The following is an 18,090-nucleotide window of genomic DNA, read 5'->3' as shown; positions in this document are numbered from 1 at the left end:
AGCCCCATAGCTGGTAGCTCTTATCCTAACCAGTCTCCTCACTCATTCCCCCATTGTGAAACACATATTACATATCACTGAGCATAAAATGCTTGCTAGTGGCAGTGGGACAGAATATGGGGGGGTGGGGCCAGGATGTGCAGTCTTGTCTGGGTCCCACTGCCACTAGCCAAGATGTTCGGTGATGTGGTAGTCCATTCTTAGTAACACCCAGTGAAAACTTGGAGCATGTCACTGGGCAGAGTCTGTAAGAATGTCCAGGATGACCTTGTAAGGAGCCACTACCCTTGGCAGAATCAATTGCTGTTGCCAGGTGGAGAGATAGTGCCAATACAGCAGATCCTTACTACCAGATGTGTGTGTGGCTTTGACTGAAGGGTTGGGCATCTAGACCCAAGCAGGCACTTAAGAGCTCTTTCCCTGTCCTCTTGGCTTTGCATCCCAGTCTGGCTTCTGTCTGTAACCCACCGTCTCTTGGGTAGAGTCCGAACACAAGACCTCTTAGTTGCTCCTTACAAGCCATCAACTTAACCTTTAGTTATTATTTCCCCAATCCTTGTGGGCTGAGAGAAGTGAAAAAATGTGGGTCTTGGGTCCCGGAGAGTGCTGTGTTTATTTGATTTGGAGCGATGGAGTTTTATTTATGCTGGTGTCAGAGGTGGGGAGGGGGGGCAGATAGGCAAGTGACGCCCTCAGTTCATGAGTTCACTGGCTAGTATTCAGTGATGGGGAGTACAAGCAGGAAATAAAAATCAATGCCGTTTGCCTCTGATTGAAAGGCTGTGATAGCCTGATGGTGACCAAGGAGGGCTAAAAATGAAATAGATTTTAAGCTGTAAGGACTCCACTCATTCAAAAAGACACTTTCGTCTCCACTCACCCTCCGTTTCTTCTTGTTCTTGACAACATGCATGCCTGTGGCTCCCATGTGTCCCTTCAGCGCCTGTGGGAGTGCAGCAGGGCTGTGATGGAGTCCACAGATCATCCCCCATGGGCAGCGCTCCTACTCTCAACAGACAGCTGTTTGGTTCTTGATGCTCTTCACTCTTCCAGTGGCCTTCCCCAGCCACTCCCATGCCCCCCGTTCTTCCTTCCTGCTGCCTGTAGCTGCTGTAACTTCCTGACCAGTCTGTGGTCTTTCATAGCCCTGTCAGGGGTTTGTCTGACCTTGCCTTTTATTTTCTTCACCAGCTTCCAATTCTTTAAGTAAGTAAGTAAATAAATAAATAAATAATAAAAAAGACAAATGGGAATTTTATTTTATTAAAAAAATTTTTTTTAAATGTTTATTTATTATGGAGACACGGAGAAACAGAGCATGAGTGGCAGAGGGGCAGAGAGAGAGGGAGACACAGAACCCGAAGCAGGCTCCAGGCTCCGAGCTGTCCGCACAGAGCCTGACGTGGGGCTCGAACCCACGAACCATGAGATCATGACCTGAGCCAAAGTTGGACGCTTAACCGATGGAGCCCCCCAGGCACCCCGACAAATGGGAATCTTAGAGACCCTCCATGTTCTTGCCCCATTCTGGCCCTAGAGCCTTATTTCTCCCATAAATGGTCATTTCTAATCTGTTTTTATTTTTATTAATATTATTATTTTAAAATTTTATTTTTTAGAGAGACCAAGCAGGAGAGAGCCAGAAAGAGGGAGACAAGGGATCCGAAGCAGGCTCTGTGCAGTGAGCCCAGAGCCCAGTGCGGGGCTCTCACTCACAGACCATGAGAACATGACCTGAGCCAAAACCAAGAGTTGGATGCTCAACTGACTGAGCCACCCAGGCGCCCCTCTAATCTATTTTTAAAAATGAGTTTGCTTCTTTATTTCTGTGTACCAGTCACTGTCGCTTAGGATGCCCCGTGACAGCCCTTCTTACTTATGGAAATCCTTTACAATCCCCTTAGTGGTCCCTTGTCTGAGAAGTCCTCTTGGATCCTTCTAGTCTGAATGGACCTCTTCCTCTGACCCCACAGAACAAGAGGGCAGCTGCTCTGTCCTCAGCACTCAGCATACCCTGGGGGCATAATAGGTGCTCAGCAGTTCTTTGCTGAATGGATGCCTCTTTAGTCTTTCTTTCCTCCCCTCTCCTCTTCTCCCTCTCTCTTTTTTAGTGTTAGCCACACCACATCTCAGACTTCTTGGCATCTCATTTTCAAACATGCTTTCCTTTTGTCTTCTGTGACGTGGTCTTTGCTTCCTGGTTGCTGGCGTTGCAAATGCAGTCCCTCTGGAGATAGCTGTATACATGCCAGTTTTTGCAACTGGCTCAGCTTTGGGGCGGGGGTGGGGTGGGGTGGGCAGGGCCTTTGTTCTTGCTTTTTTTTCATAACCCTCAATGCACAGAGCACAATGCCTGGTAATTGAGGGAGTGGGCAGAGAAACCTCCCGAAACTTCTTTGACTGCCTCTGGGAGGTCTGATGTGCCATTCAACACAAACATGCCTTGGTGTTATTTTTCTTTAGTTTTATGGTTATTTTTGGTTATTGACGTATAATGTACTCACAGTGCAAGTCACCCTTTCAGGTGTACACTTTTATAGTCTTTAAGGTTCGTGTAGTTGTACGGCCACCAGCGTAACCAAGATGGAGAATATCCGCCCCACCCCCATTCTCTCCTGCTTCTCTGCCTCCTTCCAGTCCTGGGCAATCACTGATATCCAGATAGCTTTGCCTTTTTCTGAATGTCATATATACGGAGTCAGGCAGTATGTGGCTATTTGGGTCTGGTTCCTCGCACTTAGAACCATTATTCCTATTTTGGGATTTGATAACGTGGACCCTAGCCCACACTTTATCTGCACCACCTTTCTGCTAGATGGGCAGGGGGCACGTGGTGGGGTGTGGACGGGTCTGTGTGAACTGCAGGCGTCTGAGTCAGCCCTACCTTTGCAGCCTTGTGAGCGCCTCTTTGGACCCAGGGTCCCAGATGCTTTTTCAAGCCTACGGACGCTCCCTCCCTTCCCGTCCCCCACTGTGGCACCTGGCCCAGGACAGCCTTCTCCCCTGGGTCCTGACTGGTCATGCCCATAGTGGTGGGGGGGCACAGTGGAGGAGGGGAGCCGGGCGGATGGGGTGGGGTGACCACTGAATTCCTCCCTTGGGGAGGGGTTGGGGGTGGGGTGACAAAGGTCAGGCCTCTCCCGGCTAAAACAACAGAAGTGGTTCCAGCTGCCCAACAGCTGGAGGGGGGTGTCTGCTTTCCCTCAGCAGCGTGAAAAGCCCTTTAATCGGGGGCCGTGCTGTTGTTAGGCCCCGCGGTGGAGGTGTGTGGAAGAGCAGACACCAGCGTAGCCGCAGACCCCCCTTCCCTTTGACCTCCCTTATCTCCCCTCCTCCATCTTCCCGCGCCCCCCTCCCAAGCTGCCAGATCGGGACCCTCCTCTGCACCTGTGTAAATGCGGTGGTTGTGGGGTCAAGGAAGGGTGAGCGTGAGCTGGCAGAAATAGGGATGTGGATTTTCCAGGCAGATGACGGATTAGATAGCGGGCGGGTGAGTGACATTTTAATGTGAAATTGCTCTTCGTTCCCAAAGACACAGGCCCCGCGGGGGGTTGGGGGGTGGAGAAGACCAAAGTCCGGCTTTGCTGATGGTGAAGCAAGTGACAAGAGGTGGACAGTCCCTGGTCGGGGAGTAAGAGGCTGAGCTACAAGCTAGACATCTGGAATGTGGTTCTCTACTTTTTGTTCCAGGCACTGGCTCCAGGAGCGGCTTTTTCCCTTTTTCAATAGCACAGTCACCTCCCAGAAACGCTTTGTAGTGCCTGAGTTTTAAAAGCTTGAGCTGGACTTTGACTCCCAAACATGATGGGAAGAACAGCCCTCGGTTAGGAAAGCTCACTTCGCCTGTAGACGCTTCTCCTCTCCTGCCTGCTGAGGGGCCCACGCCAGAGACTCTGGCCCCTGCTACCAGAGCTACCAACAGGCCCCCCCCCCCGACTCTCCCCAGCCAGCCTCGGGCTCAGCGCTCTGCCTTCCGCCAAAGGAGGAAATGTGGTATAGCAGAAGGAGTCTGGCCCTTTAGAGGCAGACACAGAGTGCTCGCCACTTAACTAGCTTGACCTGGCCGGGCCTTGGCTTCCTCCTCATGTATTCGGTCTGTAAGTATTTACTGAGTGCCCACTTTGGGCCAGGCCCCTACTGGGAACTGGGGATCCAGCGGCGTGGCACCCAAACCTTGGCTCATGAGCAAGAAACATACAATTAAACTGCTGGTTACTTACTTACAGTTGGGACAGACCCCAGTGGGAAGCAGAGGCCGTTAAGGAGACTCAGCACAGGGGTCCCGATCGATTTGGGAAGTCAGTGCCCCAAAGAGGCAGCGCTTGCACTGAGATTGGAAGGATGAATAGGAGGTATGAGGTTGGGGCACAGCTCAGGGGAAGGGCCAGCAAGTCCCGAGGCAGGAAGCGCGCAGTGGGGGCTAACCGTTCCTACCCAGCTGCGGGCACGGGTGTGAGGGGCCTTTACTGTGACACCGACGCAGTATGCACACGGGTAGCGCTCATTCCCCTGCCCATTCCTTCCAAGTAGGCATTTGGAATTGGAGCCGGGAAACTCACCCTTACTTACAATCTTCATTCTGTGGAAAAGTGAATTCAGGGTGCCAGAAATCTGACTTATAAAGGAGTCACTTATACCATTTTGTCATCTGGCTGTTTTTCTTATTCAAGTGCGTGCGTATGGCAGCTGCAGGAAAAAAAAAAAACCAAAAACCCAGAGCGGTAATCACATTGGCTGTTAAATTATCAGAGTTTTCTACCTTGACACATTCTCATTTCAGGCTCAGCAGCCCTGGGCCCCTCAGATTACTGCCTAACTTAGGGGAGGGATGACTTATCTGCAGGGTAGTAGGAAGGCTTCGGGATTGGGGTGGGGGAGGGCTGTGTGAAGAGGATTCCTCACTGGGAAGGAGTTGCTTGGCTGCTTAATGATGGTATCTGCCATGGGTATATGGGTCCTGTCTCGGCCACTCTGGTACATTCCCTTCAATGTCTTTGTGATTTCTTTTCCTTTAATTCAAGGGGGAAAAGAAATCCTGTGTTTAATGTACAGCTTTCCTTATCTAATAGATGTTCCTTCAGAGGAAAGAAAAGAACAAAGAGCTTACATTACTCCATGCATTTGAGAATTTTAAGCTTTTGGTGGTGGTTGAACAAAGATCTCTTTTTACCGTAAGTGATTTAAAAAAAAAAAAAAAGGGAGCTTCTCATCCAGGATATGTTTTAGGTAAGGTTTGTTAGTCACCAATTCATTCTTCAAACATGTGCTGAACAACTGCTTTAGATCAGGCAGTGTTAGGCCCTGTGCATGTAAAGAGGAAGGAGACACAATCCTTCACAGATGCATAAACACACAAATGATGGTGTGGTGTGTTGGTTTGATGGAAGTACACGCCCAATGCAGCAAGAGCTCCAAGGAGCTAATGGTGATGTTTAAAACATGAAGACATTTGCTCTTTGGGATGACAACCTCAGCGCAGTGTGGAATTTGAACCTGAATGGGGAGAAGACATTGGTGGCAGAGTCAAACATCTAGGCAAGTGATAAAGGACGGAATAAAGCCGTCCTGGAAGCCACTGGGGGAAGCCTGCTGGAGAGAGAGGCCCAGCCAGTGCCCTAGTTTTTTTCTGACGCCCCAACTGAGGCACCAGTGAGTGAAGCCCCTGTGGATGTTCCCGCCCCAGACAAGCTCTGTGTCACCTCTGCTGACACCTCATGGAGCAGAAGAATCTCCCAGCTGAGCTCAGCCAATCCATGGACTTGAGAGAAATGATCAGTTGTTTAAAGCCACTAATGTTTAAAGCCATCTGTGGCTTTGCAGCAACAGATAAGTGAAGCAGAAATATGAAAAGTCAGTGGCTGAAGCTGTGTCATGCGTCAGGTTACTAAAGCAAACCTCACATCAGTTGAATTTGGCCTGTGAGTTTTGGATCTGATCTCATAAAAGGGAAAGCCACTTGCTGCTCCAAATTGTGGCCTTCCTATTTCTAGACACAGTGGCTGGGGCACTGCCCGGGCTGTCTAGAACGGCTCCTGCCCCCTCTTCTTCTTCTTCTTCTTTTTTTTTTTTATGTTTTTTATTTTATTTCTGAGAGAGAGAGACAGCATGAGCAGGGGAGGGTCAGAGAGAGAGGGAGACACAGAATCTGAAATAGGCTCCAGGCTCTGAGCTGGCTGTCAGCACAGAGCCCGATGTGGGGCTCGAACCCATGAATCGTGAGATGATGACCTGAGCCAAAGTCTGACACTTAACCGACTGAGCCACCCAGGTGCCCCCCCACCCCCTCTTCTATAGCTGGGAAAAATAGGGAGATACACGTGTTACCAGAAAAATGTCGATTTAGAATTTCAGATCCTGGTTAATCCAGCATGGTACAGGTGGAAGTTAAGACTGATTCCATATTATATAGACTTGAACGTCTCCACCCAGATGGAACTTAGGCTGCCTCTGTTGTTCCCTGTATTGTCATGGAAACTTGGCAGTCAGTCAAACCTAACACAGCTTGCGGCATTGGAGTGGTCTCCCAGTGCAAAAAGGTTTGCATTCTACTCCGCTAGAGCCTGTGTGCTTTTCAGACAGAAGGGATTGTTAGTCTGACACCGACTTCATCCACCTCCATCTCTTCTCTGGAGAAGACAGCCCCCAGCCGGTAGCTCACTTCTCCACTAGGAAGGATGGATTGTTTATATGTATTTCAAGGGCTTGTCCTACTTTATAAATGAGAGCAAAACATAAACTGCTGTGTGTTTGCTTTGGAATCATTCACTCCCCAAGGAGAGAGGGTGGGAGTAGCAGATGATTGCAAACTCACAATTGTCCTGGTCCCTTTTGTTTGGTTTCCGTATTGTGCAATCATATTTAGCATAATTGTTTTGTTTTTGTTGTCTTTTGGTTAGGAAGAGGGAAGGGAATGTATGTGAGGATTTTTATGAAAATACTACCCCCTCCCCCACCTCCAGAGGGAAATGGTTCAGGCTTTGTATAGCTGGGGAGACAGCATGCCCCCTCCCTCCCCACCCCCAGCCTAACAACACCAAAAACTTCCTTCAGCCATGGCTGCTTTTGAGCCTACAGCAGACGTCTGTGGCTTGGGCATTCAGGTACAGCAGGGTGACTCGGACCCTGAGTTTGGGTCTCTGTGTTGAGAGAACTGACCCAGACCACAGGCCGGTGCTGGGATCGTGTAGCCTGAACCCCTGACTCCTGCAGAAGAGAGGAAAAAGCCAACTTTGTGACTTCAGGTAGACTGATGAACTCCTAGGCAGTCCTGTTGTTGACCAGTAAGTCACAAGCTGATCTCACGTCCAGTTTCAAAGTGCAGAAATTATCTGCTTCTTTTTTCCCTTGGTCCAACGAGTCTTAGCTTGGCTCAACTAGGAGAAACTCTAGCAGAGATGAGCCTCTCTGTCCCCCCCACCCCTACCCCACCCCCACTCCACCCCCACCGTAGCTGTGCTCTTGAATATGGTGGCCCCTAGCCTCACACGGCTATGCAAATTTAACTAAAATTAAATGCAACCAAAAAGTTAGTTCCTCAGTTGCATTAGCTACATTTTAGGGCTTAATTGCCACACGCGGTTTGTGGCTACTTGTTGGACAGCACAGATATAGAACGCATTTGTCATTGCAGACAGTCTTGTCGGACGGTGTGGTTTTTAGCGTCCCCGAGTCCCTAGGATTAAATCTTCTCTGGTCCTGGAGTGTCTTGCTCTCATGCTGTACCGCCAGTGTCTGCTTGTCGTCCCCACCCTCAAGTGCAAGCTCACTGGGGGCGGGGCTGTGTTGGTTGTGTTGTTTGCCATGCCTCATGCAGTGCTGGGCTCACAATGCAGGCTTGTTGAGGACAAAAGTAGATGAATGGATGGCTCAATAAACAGTGTTTGTGGACCTAAAGTAATCCCCTCAGGCCGTGAAGGTCTGGGTGATCACATTAGGGCATAGTCATCCTATTAAAAGTCCATTTTATAGAACCCATTGCCTTTTTTTTTTTTTTTAAACAACCACAAATACACACAGTTCCTAAAACAGATGAAAATGAGACACCACAGATGGGCAAGACAGACTTTTAGCAATGGCCCTGTGCTGCCTCGGAACTTTTTACTTGGCCTCAGGGACCAGTAATTTCTAGATGGAACCTTTTGGGAGCCCTTGTGGAGGTGGGAAGGATCTCCATGTGTTGGGGGTAGGTGGGGCTTCCTCCGAAGCTCTTTAACCTGTCTGTTTGCAGACAGAATGTTCTCCTAGTCATTAAGCTGGTCTCTGGCACAGCGGCTGTAGCGTCTCTGTTGGCCCAGAGCAAGCCATTTCCAAACCAAATTTATGGCCTGTAGTTCAATGCCACGGTGACGCCCACAGCTCTCCTCTCCCGTGAGCTGAGGAAGAGAGAACAGGGCAATCTCTTTGGATTTGAAAAGGAACTTTGTCTTTTTCAATCCCTGCTTTTTAAGGGGAACATGAGCCCCATGAGGCTCTTCTCCCAGGAGGCATCAGGTGATAGGAAGGCAGGTCTGTCTTGTCTGCGTCCTTAGCGGTTGGTGGCTGGCACATCGTAGGCTTTTGGTAAATGGTTTTTGACTTTGGGAATCCAGTTTTGCAAGACCATCAGAGCTTCTGTTTGCAGCCTTGCTCTGGAATAATGAAGGGCGGTCTGGGTGTGGTGGAAGCCTGGCCGGAGCCAGGCTGCGGGTGATACTTTTAACATCACACACTGTGCTTCGAGGAGTAACCTGGGCTTTTGTCTCCTCGTCTATAACATCCGGATGTAACTTACTCTGCCTCATAGGCTTATTGTAAAGCTTTAACATATCGTAAGTGATACCCAATTATTAGCTCTTCTTGTTATCGCTCTTAAGACGTAAGGTCTGGCTACCAAATCCCTTTGTGACCAAGGATGATGAGTTCCTTGGTTTTCCCAGGCATTAGGAGATACAGAGAGTTCTGTCCTTGTCTGATCATGAGAAAAAAGAGCATGTGTTTCCTCGGCTCCTACTAATTCCCATGGCAAATTAAGCTAACAAATAAAAACAAGCCTCACTGCGCGTAAGTAGCACGTAGGTCCACAGATGAGGAGACAGTGGTGTGATATCAGCAGTGCCTGCTCTCAGGCAGTCTCAGGGTCACCGGTTGGCCTGGAGAAGCCTGGGTGTGAGGACAGCGGTCCCACCCTCGGGCCAGATGCCGGCTGCTTACCATGCAGAATCACCGAGCCAGGCCTGGCGTCATTTCTAGGCTGCGGACAGGTGATGTGTGGGTCTGGGAGAGCCATCCATCCAGAGCGGGGGAAGAGAGGTGTTTGAGACCAGCTTTGCAGGTTGCAGCCACCCATGTCCTGTGTCCATTCAGGAGCCTGTGGCCAGGGCTTCCCAAGCCTGCCTCCTCCAGCTAGACCTTTGGGTCCCAATTTTCCACGGTGCACGGTTGCTTTCGGTGGAGAGAGTTGTAGTGGCAGATGGGTCTGGGTGGGGTAGGAGAGAAAGACCCCCCTCTCAATTTCCGAGACAACTTAAGTTCTGAGGTGGAGCTGGGGCAGGAAGCTGTGGACCACCTCGGCCACTATGTAATCTGGGGTGGGGTAGGGAGGGGAAAGCTCAGAGCATGGGGGTGAGGGAGTGGCCCAGTGACCCCCTGAGGTGGTGGCAGGAGCCTGCCTGCAAGGCCAGGCCTGTCACATTATACCAGCCGCTTTCGAGGTCATGCCGTATGGGAGATGCTGCTACAGGGATGCCTGAGTGCCCCGGCCTCGCTGGGGATGTATGTATTCCTAGTCTCCTTGTCGTTGTGAGGTTCAAGTTGGGGATTCCATTGTTAATCAGCTCACACAGTTCGTCGTCACAAACTGTATTTAGTGCCACGAAGGAAGAGTGACGTGTGAGAAGTTATTCTAGGGGACCTGGGCTCATCTGTGAGAGTCGGGGAAAGCCTCCTAACAGAGATGACATGAGCTGAAATCTGAAGTGGGGGTGGGAGGGGAGGGAGAAGGCATAGTGTGTCCAGAGCCTGGAGGTAGGAGCAAATGAAGCTCATTTGGTGAACGGAAAGCAGGCTGGTGTGCCTGACCAGTGGTGGGCAAGGTGGGGATGAGGCAGTAAGAGCTGAGGCCAGGGAGGAGACCCCCAAGGTCAGATTCTGCCAGGCCTAGGAGACCGTGTGAAGGTCCTGAGGGGCAATAGGACACCACTCAAGGGCTTCTTCTTCTTCTTCTTTTTTTTTTTTCAATGTTTTATTTATTTCTAGGAGAGAGAGAGAGAGAGAGAGACAGCGTGAGCAGGGGAGGGTCAGAGAGAGAGGGAGTCACAGACTGAGAAACAGGCCCCAGACTCTGAGCTGTCAGCACAGAGCCCAACACGGGGCTCGAACCCACGAACCGTGAGATCATGACCTGAGCCAAAGTCCGACGCTCAGCCGACTGAGCCACCCAGGCGCTCCCACTCAAGAGTTTCAAACAGGGTCCACCTGACAGGAGTGAGGCCAAGGGTCCCATGCAGGGTGGAGGTGTGGATGGCACCTCTCCCTTCTGCTATCCTGTCAGCTCAAACTCTCTCCTCTGTGTGGCCACCTGGGAGGCAGGGAGCTTCCTCTGGATATGGCTTCCTATGGTATCAGTTTCACTCCCAGAATACTAGACTGTAGTGTGAGATGCTATCAGGACATTTCCTTCTGGATTTGGGCAGGAGTCAGGTTGAACCCTTGTGTGTGGGAGCCCAGACGGTCTGTAGGGAAGACAAGTTGCCCTGTCCATCCTGAGGAGGCCTGCATGATTTCAGCCCTCACCTGCTCCCTCCCTGTGCAGAGCACCCAGCATTCAGGCATGAGGTCAGGGTCGCAGGAAGAACTGGTTTTACATTTGGGGGACAGCGTGTGTCCTAGCGGACAGGCTTGGACTCTCCTGGAATTTGGCCAGGGTGGGGTGTGTGTACCTGGTCCTCTCTTGAAGGGAGTGGTACTACTGCCTCTGGACTCCCTCTGCTGTTCTGGAAAAGGGTCAAACTCTCATCTGGTTGTTTTGCACAAAGGGCCTGAAGATACATCAGAAACAGGGGTTGTATTCACACCTCCCTAAACCCTATGAGGTTGGTGTAATTCTTCAGTCAGCTCCAGCGTTACCAATGGCCAGACCTGTGCTCACAACATTGCCATGCATTATTGTGGCTATGCATTCTGTCAGCCTGTACTGATGAAGAGCCTTGAGTGGGCTTAGAACTCTGCTCTTTAGGGGTAGAGAAGAGTGGATGCAGCCCATGCAGCCTAATCATGGGTTATTCAACAGAAGCTCATGGATTCTATGACCCAGTTATTGTTTTCCAGCTGTATCCTATACTTGCTAACAGGGGTTCACTAAAAAAGGGTTCACGGTCAGATGAATGGGAGATGCATTATCCTACATGCCCCTTGACTTGGTTATCTATTGCTGTGTAACAGGCTACCACAAAATTTGATAGCTTAGTACATCCATTTATTATTATCCCTTACAGTTCCATGGATTGACTGGGCTCAGCTGGGTGGTTCTCACTTGGGGTGTCTCATGCAATTATTTTTGTTTATTTTTATTATTTTTATGCAATCAGATGATAGTAGGGGGCGGACTCATCTAATGTCTTCTTCACTCGCATCTCTGTGCCTCGGTTGGTTGTGCATTTCTCTCTGCACATGGTTTTGTCTCATGTTAGCTTGGGCTTCCTCATAGCATGGTGGTCTCGGGGCTCCTAGGCTTCTTATGTACTGACTGAGTTCCTCCAGAGTGAGTGTTGTAAGAGGGCTGGGAGGAAACTGTAAAGCTTCATATGACCTTGCTCGAAAGTCCCAAAACATCTTTTCCACAGCATTTTATTGGTCAAATTACTGAGGCTAGTGCAGATTCAAGGGGAGAGAGTTAGCTCAACAGGAAGAGTAGCACACAATTTGCTACGGCCACAATGGGTAAGAATGTATCAAAGATATCAGAGAAGTCCTGCAGGAAAGAAACCTGTTTCACTCAGTATTTCCCAATCTGATTATTATCTTTCTAAAAAAATTTTTTTAACGTTTATTTATTTTGGGGAGACAGAGAGATAGGGTGTGAGCAGGGAGGTGCAGAGAGAGAAGGAGACACAGAATTGGAAGCAAGCTCCAAGCTCTGAGCTGTCAGCACAGAGCCCAGTGTGGGGCTCGAACTCATGAACTGCGAGATCATGACCTGAGCGTATGTCAGCCGCTTAACCAACTGAGCCACCCAGGCACCCCTGATTATTATCTTTTTAAATCAGGAAATCCTTTTCTCATAGAAAATCACTTGTTTCTGCCAGAGAGCGATGGGCAGAAATTGAAGGGTGGTGGAGTTGGGTCTCACTACTCCTTTCTAATAAATGCAGCTCCCCAAAGCTGGAATGTAGAGATTGCTAGTGAGTTGCTGATTCGGGAAAGTCCCCAAACAGGGGTCATGTGACCACATGCAAGGATAGAGAGGCTGAATATCCAGGTGGCGAAAGCTTTGATTTGACTTCTGACTGATCTAGGTTCAAATCCATCACTTATAGCTGTGTAACATTGGACAAGTTACCTCTTTCTGGCTTGAGTTTCTTTATGTACAGAATAAATAGTTCCTACTTCATAGGGCTGTTGTGAGGATTAATGAGATCCTGCCTGTGAATGACTTAGCACAGCATGCTTTCCTTGGTTAGACTCTGTGACTGCTCAGTTCCCTTCTACTTCTAGGGTTTAATAACTTTGGGTTTATTCTGGACTTGCTCCCCAAGGCGAACCAGCATTGTAAGGCATGGCCTCTCCCCTATTTTTCTTGCAAAACTAACCTCTATACTCTTTCACTTTTCTCCCACCTAGTTCCTCATAAGTGACCGTGACCCTCAGTGCAACCTCCACTGCTCCAGGACTCAGCCCAAACCCATCTGTGCCTCTGACGGCAGGTCCTACGAGTCAATGTGTGAGTACCAGCGAGCCAAGTGCAGAGACCCGACCCTGGGTGTGGTACATCGCGGTAGATGCAAAGGTGAGTGTGTGCACGTTCGCCTAGCAGAAAAGGGACTCCCAGGCCCCATGGCTCCCTGCATGACATGCTTGCCACAGGGGAGGCTCAGAATGAGTCTGTTCATTTTGTTCGCCACTGTCCGTCCACCCTCCCGCCAGGGAATATGGGAAGGAGGACTGGCCTACTTGAAGGAATGAGTACTTCTCCGTCTTTCCAACACTCGCCACCAGGCTAGGGCTTAGAACGATGTGCTACTATCTGGCTAGTGCCATTTATTTTTATTTTTTATTTTCGTAAACGGAGATGCTTAAAATGGCAAGACGTTATTGTTGGCTCCTGGATAGGGATTCCAAATGGTTGGCCAACAGATGTGTTTTGTTTGGGCTGCTCGCATGTTTAAAAATATTAAAAACATTTGAGACAACATTTTAGAATTGAGAGATTCAACATAAAAATCTGGAGTTTTGTACTTCTCATAAATAATTGGGAGCTCTGGTACTGTTAGGTCTGTGTTCCCTCCCACAGGGAGCCACATGGCTAGATCTGAGTAGCAGCTTCCTCCTCTCAAGGGAAGCCCATTCTCCACTTTGCCGAAGTCCCCAGCACTCCCTGCAGTGTCTCCAAGCTGAGTGCCATTCTTTGTACACCCAGTTCAGTGCCCTAATTTACATCACTTTCCTAGGCCCTGTGGAGACTGGAGTTTGTGATTTGATCAGCGCTGGGCTGCGTAGAGCTCTTGTAGGAAATGGCATGAGACTGAGCAAGTTGCCCTAGAGCTTCTGGTCTTCCAGAGAAAATGCTCCCAATTCTTGACCTATAAAGCATCTTTGAGACCCCTTGGGCTTGCAAGTTTTTTAATAAGCCCAGCGAAAGATAATAGAGGTGAAATATTTTTTCCCCTGGTTGGGGGGTGGGTGTGGCTGAAGGTACTTGGGAGAAAAAAATAAGCAGAGTCTGGTATAAATACACCTCCCTGGCTTTTCTAAGATTAAGATTAAGAGGACGATGAGGCCGAGCAGCACTTACGCGCCACTAGCCACTGCCTATGTGTTGTGGGAAAATCCAGTTGCTCGTATGTGGGCTCACCCACAGGCGGAGAGCTTTCCACTCAGCATTCCTAGTGCCAGGCGGCCATTTTGTCCCGTGGGTCCTGCGTGGATCCAGGTGAAGTATGAAATACGCTCCTCGTCTCCTCTTATAGACGCTGGCCAGAGCAAGTGTCGCCTGGAGCGGGCGCAGGCCCTAGAGCAAGCCAAGAAGCCCCAGGAGGCGGTGTTTGTCCCGGAGTGCAGCGAGGATGGCTCTTTTACCCAGGTGAGGCCTTGGCCACGTCTCTTAGCCCCATTTCCTGGACTGAGGCCGAGGGGAGGCGCTTGAGAGTGGGAGGGCCCCTCAGAGCCTTTGCTTTCTGGGAAACAGCTGAGGGCTCTTTGACACCTTCTGGTGCTACCTTCTGGTGTCTGCATTCCCCCTCCCGGGCCCTCCGTGCCACCCTTTGCCAGCTGGCAGTGGGTCCTGAGAAGGGGCATGGAAATCTGAGCCAGGAAACTGGCATTGCTTGGTCCCCATCCTCCCTGCTGGCTGTCTCCATTTTTCTCTTCTGTCAAATGCAGGCTGATTATTTTTCTTAGCCCTGCCAGTTTCCATGGGCAACCCCTGGTAATCCCTTCACTGTTTATTTCTACCCCTGCTGCACTCCCCTTCTTCCTACCCCGAGTCCTCGAAGGAAGCAGTGCTCCCGTTGAGTACACGTTGTACCATGGTTCTTGGCGTGAATGTGTGTGCGTGCGTGTGCATACGTGCGTGCACCCGGATTTTAACATTTCTTTTCAGGCAGTCCCACCTCTCATCCTGCATTGTCTTCAGGTTAGTGCTTTGTGTAAAAGTAACTTTGGCTATGTTGATGTTGGCACAACTATTTCTAAAGCAGGCAGCATGGGGACAGTGGGCTGCCCCTTTACAAAGCTTTTGGGCTGGATGGGGGACGTCGTCTGTGGGGTGGGAGGCAGCTGGATGAAGGTGTTGTGGGGGTGAAAGTAGGGAAGGTTGCTGGACGAGGGTGAGTCAGCCACATGTTTGGGGATGATCATGGTGCCTGCTTCTCTCTGTGGAACAGGGCAGCATTTGGGGGAGTCCCACTATCTTGGGATTGGAAACAGACACTTCAGGGGTTTCAAAGCTTCTCTGTAATTCTGGAATCAAGGGGGCACAGGGTGTAGCCTGGCCTTTGGTTTCATGGGTTTCATGTTTCTTTTCAGGGCTGGGCCTGGGGATTGCTGATTTCAGACTGATGCTTGTTGGGGTAGAGGCATGGAGGGGTGGTGGGGAAGGGTCTGGGCATCGTATTTTTTAAATGTTTGTTTATTTATGTATTTAGAGACTGTGCATATGAGCAGGGGAGGGGCAGAGAGAGAGGGAGAGAAAGGATCCCAGGCAGGCTCCTAGCTGTCAGCTCAGAGCCCGCCACGGGGCTTGAACCCATGAACCATGAGATCATGACCTGAGCTGAAACCGAGAGTCAGACACTTAACCAACTGAGCCTAGGCATCATATTTGCTAAAGTTCCTCACCAATTCAAACATTCGGCCAGGATTGAGAGCTGCTAGCTTAAACTGACCTTCGCTGGCGACACTTTGAGAGGCGCCCTTCTTCATTTTCTCACGTAAGCCTCACGGCGGGCCTGTGAGGCAGGTGTTGGTTTCCCCATTTACAGGGACAAGAAGTGCCAGAGCTGGGATTTGCACTCAGACCCTGCTAGCCCCCACGTCTCCCTGGTCCTCCAGGGTAACCTGACAGCTGTCAGGGAGGCTCTGAGTGGGGATGCAGGAAGGCAGTCTCATGCTGTGGTTCACACACGGGTCCTGGAGCCACACCGCCCCGTGTGAGTCCCAGCCCTCCGCCTCAGGCGAGTCACGGAGCTTCTCCGGGCGTCAGTGTCCTTCTGTGAGAAATGAAGATTATGATCTCCGTTATTATCATATCTAATCATAGTAATTACACTATACATCTTATTACATGTTACTATCGTTATTACCATTATTAGTGAGAGTCACTATAGCGTACCTCATAGGGCTGGGGTGAGGGTTGAATACGTGCATGTGCGCACGACCCTTGGAACACACAAATGCATCGAAATGTTTTGCATTTTCGTGGTCATGACTCCCATCTCTACTCTGGTTCTACTCGTGTCTTCCCGAGGTGTTATGGGTGATGTCACAGAAGGAAAATGAAACCTTTTGCTGAGCCTCCCCCTCCTCAATGTTTTATTTATTATGTCTTCTGGTGAAAAGAACGCAGGTGATGTTTGCGTATGTATTTGAAACTGCACTGCTGGGAATTCACCTGCTGGGGAAGATAATCAGACCTCTCTTGACTAGTTTGGGGCCCAGCTGGGGGTAGAGGTTATAGGGAGGAGGCGGAGTTGATGGCCATCAACTTCCCCCTTTCTCTAGGACTGTGTCATCTCCAGTGTGTTGCTCATGAGAAGGTTGACCCCTGCCCTCCCGGCTCTGAAGTGTCCGCTGCCTCGTGACAGACAGCTGCTGGCCAGCTTTTGTTTTGGCGAGGCCAGTCCAGACCAGGTGGTGTTGGCCGGAAAGGAACTTCCAGATTAGTCGGGGCAGAATTGCTCAAAGAGAGGGCCTCTGAAGTTCAGCAGAGTTTGGATAGACAGTTGAGAACCCCTTTATTTGTTTGACACGCTAAGCACTGCCATGTGTCTGCTGGCCCGAGGCTGGCTCCCCCCGGTGGGCAGCCAGGCAGCCAAATGGCCCACCCGTCCTCGTTACAGTGATTGAAATGGATGTGCTCTTTCCCTTGATCAAAGACACGGCGATAACTTCACAAAATGAGGCTGCCTCTTTGAGTGTGCTTCAGTCGCATCGACAGGCTGCCTGAAGGCTGTGAGACAAAATGCTTTCTCCCTCCCCCAGCCTCCACTGTCCCTTAGCCGCACTTTTTTTGTTTTGTTTTGTTAAGACCCAAATCCAGCGACCAGCTGTGTTGCTTTAATATTCTTTAGAATATTGATATGCGCGCATCCTGATGTTATTACCATATTTTAGCCCTGTGAATTATTACGCAGGACTGTGCTCTTGAAGTTTATGGAGGGAGTGAGGGGGACCCTAATGGGACTGGATTTGTTTGGCATGGGACACAGCTTGGGACCACATGAGTTGGTTGGTTTTAATGGAGTTCATGTGCGATGTGGCGGTCTCTGTTCTCTTCTTTGTTTTCCCTGTGTTCTTTGTGTACCCCCCCAACCCCCACCCCAGCTTAACACAGCAGGGTGGTGCACATTAGGTCACATGTGCCTCTTAAGAACCTTGATACATAGTCTACACCCCAAATGCTAAGAGTGGAGCCCAAACATTCTAAGCTCCCCAGGTGATGATAACGTTTGGTCAAGGTTTTGAATGACCTGCTGTTGGAAGGACTTCATCACTCTTGTTCTTGATGACATCATTGGAATGTGGAGTTAAGGCTCTCCGGTGACCTGCTGAGTAAGGCTGGGAGTTAGTTAAGCGCTTTGTCCTTTCCTGTGGCCTTATCTGTTTTCTCTTCTGGGTGTCAGGAACGTAATCTCTGACATCTGTTCTGCCAAGTCCTCTGCCAAGCAGTTGTCTGGTGCCCAAACTGATTAACTGGAAGCCCAGCCCATAGCAGAAGGGGACTGGGTTAGCACCACCAGGAAATGTTGGCCGGAGTTTGTCAAGCATGTGCATCACTGAGTAATAATGATCTACTCTACTGAGTGTTACTTGGTGCCAGGCACTGCGTTTTACACCCATTAATCTTCACTGGAACCCTTTGAGGTAGTTACTAATACCCTTATTTATAAAGGAAAACTAAATTTCAAAGAGGTTGAATAACTGGTTCAAGGTCACTGCACTAGAAAGGATTTGTACCCAGGCCTACCTAATTTCAAGGCCTGTGCTTTTGACTTTTTTATGCTATAAAAGTGGCCTTGATGCGTATGTAATTCATTTTCATCACCATTGTTATTCTAGAAGTCCCCACTGTGGTGCTGGTGATCAATCGATAAAGAAAAAAGAAAAGGAAAGAAAGAGAAAGAAAGAAAGAAAGAAAGAAAGAAAGAAAGAAAGAAAGAAAGAAAGAAAGAAAGAAAG

The 18,090-nt window shown here is 49.7% G+C and overlaps 1 protein-coding gene across 1 annotated transcript in view; it reads left to right on the top strand.

Annotated features, from left to right (window-relative positions):
• SMOC1 (SPARC related modular calcium binding 1) overlaps window positions 1-18,006 on the top strand; it is a 75,389-nt gene extending 57,383 nt beyond the window's left edge. Inside the window, exons 2-4 of the mRNA XM_039240746.1 lie at window positions 12,817-12,982; window positions 14,163-14,275; window positions 17,971-18,006. Of these exons, the coding sequence (XP_039096677.1) occupies window positions 12,817-12,982; window positions 14,163-14,275; window positions 17,971-17,994 (303 nt within the window). The 3' untranslated portion in view covers window positions 17,995-18,006. The remainder of the gene's footprint in view (window positions 1-12,816; window positions 12,983-14,162; window positions 14,276-17,970) is intronic.
• Window positions 18,007-18,090: the final 84 nt, after the last annotated feature.

The sequence above is a fragment of the Hyaena hyaena genome, unplaced genomic scaffold, assembly GCF_003009895.1.
Source record: "Hyaena hyaena isolate Hyena2069 unplaced genomic scaffold, ASM300989v1 scaffold_179, whole genome shotgun sequence".
In the NCBI taxonomy this organism is placed as follows: domain Eukaryota; kingdom Metazoa; phylum Chordata; class Mammalia; order Carnivora; family Hyaenidae; genus Hyaena; species Hyaena hyaena.
This window is presented reverse-complemented; position numbering and strand designations above follow the sequence as displayed.